A 5707-nucleotide genomic window follows, 5' to 3' on the forward strand; every position below is an offset into this window, starting at 1 on the left:
TGTAGTAACAGTGTCATTCCAAACAAAATAATTGTGAAAATGATCAAAAATACAAAATATTGCTAAAGTGAAGAAAATCAGCTCAAAATTGTAGGAGGAAATGCCCCTGCAGCAGGGAGGCTTACGGTATTATAATATATTGTAGATAACATTAATATAATTTGTGTATTTACAGTATCAGTACACATACAAATGAAAGTCTATGCTAGGGATTGATCTACACTGAGTGAACAAAACATTAAGAACACCTTCCTATTGAGTTGCCCCCTCCCTTGGTGGTGGACCATTGTTGATACTCAGGAAAAACTGTTGAGCGTGAAAGTCTAGTCTATGTCACGGAAAGAGAAGGTGTTCCTAATGTTTAATACACTCAGTGTATGTGTCAATGATGTTATAGATTCAAAGTGGTTGATTTTTTAGGGAATGACCATATGCTCTATATTATACCTGCAGATCATCACAGCAGCCGAAGTTGCTGTGCAGAGGGAGGGTATCCTCCAAACAGCCAGTGTCCCTGTACAGAGGGAGGGTATCCTCCAAACAGCCAGTGTCCCTGTACAGAGGGAGGGTATCCTCCAAACAGCCAGTGTCCCTGCACAGAGGGAGGGGTTCTCCCAGCAGCTAGCATCATTGCGCAGAAGAAGGAGATCCTCTGAGCATCAGGCTTCATCCCTGCACAGAGGGAGGGAATTTTCAAAACAGCCAGTGTCCCTGCACAGGTGGAGGGGGTTCTCCAAACAGCCAGTGTCCCTGCAAAGAGGGAGGGGGTTCTCCCAGCAGCTAGAATCATTGCGCAGAAGAAGGAGATCCTCCGAGCATCAGAACTCATTCCTGCACAGAGGGAGGGGATCTTCCGAGCATCAGGCCTCATCCCGTCGCAGAGGGAAGGGATTCTTCCAGCATCTTCTATCACTGCGCAGAATAAGAAGATCCTCAGAGCATCAGGCCTCATCCCTGCACAAAAGGAGTTGATCCTCCTGATGGCCAGTGTCACTGCGCAAAGGAAGGGAATTGTCCCAATGGCCAGCGTCCCTGCACACAGGGAGGGGATTGTCCCAAAGGCAAGTGTCTCTGCTGAGAGGGAGGGGATCCTCCAAACAGCCAGTGTCCCTGCACAGAGGGAATGGGTTCTCCCAGCAGCTAGTATCACTGCGCAGAGGGAGGAGATCCTCCGAGCATCAGGCCTCATCCCTGCACAGAGGGAGGGGATCCTCCAAACAGCCAGTGTCCCAGTACAGAGGGAGGGGATTGTCTCAGCAGCTAGCATCGCTGCGCAGAGGGAGGAGATCCTCCGAGCATCAGGCCTCATCCCGTCACAGAGGGAGGGGATTCTTCCAGCATCTTCTATCACTGCGCAGAAGAAAAAGATCCTCAGAGCATCAGGCCTCATCCCTGCACAAAAGGAGTTGATCCTCCTGATGGCCAGTGTCACTGCACAGAGGGAGGGGATCCTCCAAACAGCCAGTGTCCCTGCACAGAGGGAGGGGATTCTCTCAGCAGCTAGCATCACTGCGCAGAGGGAGGAGATCCTCCGAGCATCAGGCCTCATCCCTGAAGAGAGGGAGGACATCCTCCTCACAGGCAGTGTCCCTGCACAGAGGGGATTCTTCCAACAGCTACTGTCACTGTGCGAAAGGAGAAGATCCCCAGAGCATCAGGCCTCATCCCTGCACAGAAGGAGTTGATCCTCCTGAAGGCCAGCGTCCCTGCGCACAGGGAGTGGATCGTCCCAAAGGCTAGTGTCCCTGCAGAGAGGGAGGAGTGTCCCTGTGAAGAATGGACACAATCATCCACAACCACCTCCCATCATCCCTATGGTGGCACCACTGTGGAAATGGGATGGTGGAGCGTGTACTCCACCTGTGGATTTCTATTCCAAGAGGTCACTTAAACTTACCTAATTAGTAAAGAAATTACCATTGTGATAGCGGGAGAATAAGCTGTGATAGGTTAAATGTATGGCTCATGTGAGTGTATAGCTGTAATACTTTCATGCATTTTCTACATAAAACATGTTTAGCTCCATTTTACTTTGAAATTTTAGTCATTTAGCAGACGCTCTTATCCAGAGCGACTTACAGTAGTGAGTGTATACATTTTCATACTCCAGTGAATCTCTCCAGGATTTCGCGTGGATTTTTTTGATATTTGCGGATAAATATGCTAGATTTTGCAGCAACAATTATGACATTTTGCATAGCAATATGCAAATGTTTTGTCCAATTTGTTGCAAAAATGCGCTGACAAGGGGAAAAACTGTGTTGACGTGTGGCTTGATTGATCCATATTATGCAGTAAATGTGCGGTGATTGGTTGAAATTGCGAGCCCTCTTTTTGTACTGTGGTAATGGGTCAGTTCTATGCGATAATATTGTGATGATGTGACTATTTTATGCAGAAATAGTTTGGTAGTTTGGTGAGCCCTAGTTTGGTGAGCCCTCAAAAAATTTGCAAGCCCTCACATAATATGCAGGTAATTGTTGATTTTGCAACCAAAACAATGCAATGGCAGAGTCCTGGAGTAACCTCCCAGTAATCCATGTGACTGCGTGTAGGTTAAGATTGGGTTGTAAAAGAGTATCAGAGCGAGACGTTCCTACCTGTCATCTAGTAATTGTTTTGTGTGGTGACATGAGCAGAGTGGCCTGACTTTTCCCACTTATTACAGATGTCCGACTTAGATATGTTGAGCATCCTGCTATGATGTCCATCACCAAGCCGGAACACTCCGAGGCCAACCCTCAGTGCCAGACTGGCAGCCGGCCGGTGGCTGAGCCTAAGACCCCTGCTGTTCACAATATCAGTGGAGGCTGGCTCAGCTGGGTCTTTGGGAGTGGAAGAGTTAATAAAGAGGTTCATCTACCTGAGGACAAAGACAGATCTGTAAGGAACTGGTTATTAACACTATATTCTATGTAGAGACAATTGAGTGGATTAAAAAAAACTATTGTGGCTTGCTTCACATTGCTAATATCTTCTTCCTCAGATTGTCCGGGATCCAACTCTGCACAGATGGGTTAACAAAACTGAGCCCAAGGCTGAGGTACACACTAAAATTCAATGAAATTAAAAACAGTGAACAACCATTGTATTTCAACTGTGATAATATTACTAACAATTTGGAAAATGTGTTGATGTGTTTTACAGAACAAGTGTGTACCACCACCTCCACCAATGGGGACATATGGATATCAGGGGAACACTGGCAGTGTACCCAAAGGAGTGAATCCTTACTCTATGAAAGCAGGTGAATATTGCTTTAGAATACATGTGGTTTAACCAAGACTGTGTCAGCCGATCATAGATGTCCCTGGTGGTCTCCTGCTAACACCTTTCCCACTACCAGCAGGTCTATGGGGCAGCTGATACCCTACAATGCATTACAATGATGGGACCAACTCAAAGCCTCCAAGCCATGGGCCTGGACTGCTTCCTAGACAGCTCTCTGGCTTGCTCCCTCCTTCACACTTTGACCTCATGGCACCAATGGTTGTGCCACCTGACACTCTACCCTACTGAGGTATGACTCTGGAAAATCCTTCCAAATTTTATCCATTCATCATTAACTGAGATTTTACTTTAACATAGCAAATGGCTGAAGTAGCAAGGATGTTAACTATTTTTTTTTGTCCAACAGGCCATTTGCCCAGAGTGGATTTGCCATACATAGATTTTTTCAGTATTAAAAAACTTCAGCATAAAAAAGTATTAAAAGATAATCTTTTTAATTAAATCTCTCCTTTGTGTCCTCATGTTCACATTCATTTGATGTGTTCTATCATCATTTACAATGCTTATTGCTTCTGCATTGCTTTACAGACAAGTGTATATTATACACATATAGTGGGGAGAACAAGTATTTAATACACTGCCGATTTTGCAGGTTTTCCTACTTGCAAAGCATGTAGAGGTCTGTCATTTTTATCATAGGTACACTTCAACTGTGAGAGACGGAATCTAAAACAAAAATCCAGAAAATCACATTGTATGATTTTTAAGTAATACATTTGCAATTTTATAGACAGATCATTCGCCCATAGTTTAGGGATCCCCATTGTTCCAGTGGCTATGCCCTTCCCAGTTCACGCCTTAGACAGTCGACCATTAGGGTCAGGGTTGATTAGGGAGACCACCGTTTCCGCTCAGTCTCTTCCTCATTGACTCTCCTGCGTTTCCTGTGGTGCTAGGTCTACCCTGGTTAGCCTGTCATGACCCCACTGTTTCATGGCAACGGAGGGCTCTCACGGGGTGGTCGCGAGAGTGCTCGGGGAGGTGTCTAGGTGTTTCCGTTGGTGCTACTACGGTGGAAAGTCCAGACCAGGTCTCCACCGTGCGCATTCCCCCTGAATATTCCGATTTGGCTCTCGCCTTCTCCAATCAATTACCACCCCATCGTCGGGGGGTTGTGCGATAAATCTCCTGGTAGTCGCTGCACTTCCCAGGAGTCACGTGTATCCCCTGTCACAGGCAGAGACGGCGGATATGGAAACATTTGTCCCCTCAAGTTTATTTTTTGTGAAGAAGGAGGGAAGTCTGCGCCCGTGTATTGACTATCGAGCCCTAAACCAGATCACTGTGAAGTACAGTTACCCGCTACCTCTCATAGCCACAGCGATTGAGTCAATGCACGGGGCGCGCTTCTTCACCAAACTAGATCTCAGGAGCGCTTACAACCTGGTGCGTTTCCGGGAGGGAGACGAGTGGAAGACGGAGTTCAGTACTACCTCAGGGCATTATGAGTACCTCGTCATGCCGTACGGGTTGATGAATGCTCCATCAGTCTTCCAAACCTTTGTAGACAAGATTTTCAGGGACCTGCACGGGCAGGTGTAGTGGTGTATATTGATGACATTCTGATATACTCCGCTGCACGCGCCGAGCATGTGTCCCTGGTGTGCAGGCTGCTGGACTGTTGGAGCATGACCTGTATGGCAAGGCTGAGAAATGCCTGTTCTTCCAGCAGTCCGTCTCCTTCCTAGGATACCGCATTTCCATCTCAGGGGTGGAGATGGAAAGTGACCGCATTTCAGCCGTGCGTAATTGGCCGACTCCCACCACGGTAAAGGAGGTGCAGCGATGTCTAGGGTTTGACAATTACTACCGGAGGTTTATCCGGGGTTTTGGTCAGGTAGCGGCTCCCATTACCTTACTGCTGAAGGGGGGCCCGGTAGGTCTGCAGTGGTCGGCTGAGGCGGACAGGGCTTTTGGTCACTTAATACTTCTTGTCAATACTGGGGCGCTGTTTTCACTTTGGAAAAAATCGTGCCCAAATGAAACGGCCTCGTACTCTGTTCTAGATCATACAATATGCATATTATTATTACTATTGGATAGAAAACACTCTCAAGTTTCTAAAACTCATTTGGCAGAAAACTTCCATACAGGAAGTGAAAAATCTGAAAACGAGGCTCTGTTTCAGGGCCTGCCTATTCAACTGGCTTTTATTTATCGATATGTATGCACTTCATACGCCTTCCACTAGATGTCAACAGGCAGTGGAAGGTGGAATGGGGTGTCTAGCTTGATCTGAGGCCGAACAAGAGCTTTTGGAGTGACAGGTCTGGTATTTTCTTTGTCTTCGACGGCGCGCGAGGGACCTCGACATTGTCTTCTGAAAAGCGTTCGGTATACACGGCGAATATCTCCGGCTCTGATTTTATTTGATACATATGATAATAACATCATAAAGTAGGTTTTTTCAACCGAG

General features: G+C 46.7%; 1 protein-coding gene across 1 annotated transcript; it reads left to right on the forward strand.

The window, feature by feature from the left end:
- Window positions 1-423: 423 nt before the first annotated feature.
- LOC129825629 (microtubule-actin cross-linking factor 1, isoforms 6/7-like) lies at window positions 424-3631 on the forward strand. The gene is made up of 5 exons (XM_055885839.1): window positions 424-490; window positions 658-2883; window positions 2987-3043; window positions 3148-3247; window positions 3347-3631. The coding sequence occupies exons 1-2, from the start codon at window positions 424-426 to the stop codon at window positions 1683-1685; spliced, it is 1095 nt and encodes a 364-aa protein (XP_055741814.1). The 3' UTR covers window positions 1686-2883; window positions 2987-3043; window positions 3148-3247; window positions 3347-3631.
- Window positions 3632-5707: the final 2076 nt, after the last annotated feature.

The sequence above is a fragment of the Salvelinus fontinalis genome, chromosome 27 (genome assembly GCF_029448725.1).
Source record: "Salvelinus fontinalis isolate EN_2023a chromosome 27, ASM2944872v1, whole genome shotgun sequence".
Taxonomy (NCBI): Eukaryota; Metazoa; Chordata; class Actinopteri; order Salmoniformes; family Salmonidae; genus Salvelinus; species Salvelinus fontinalis.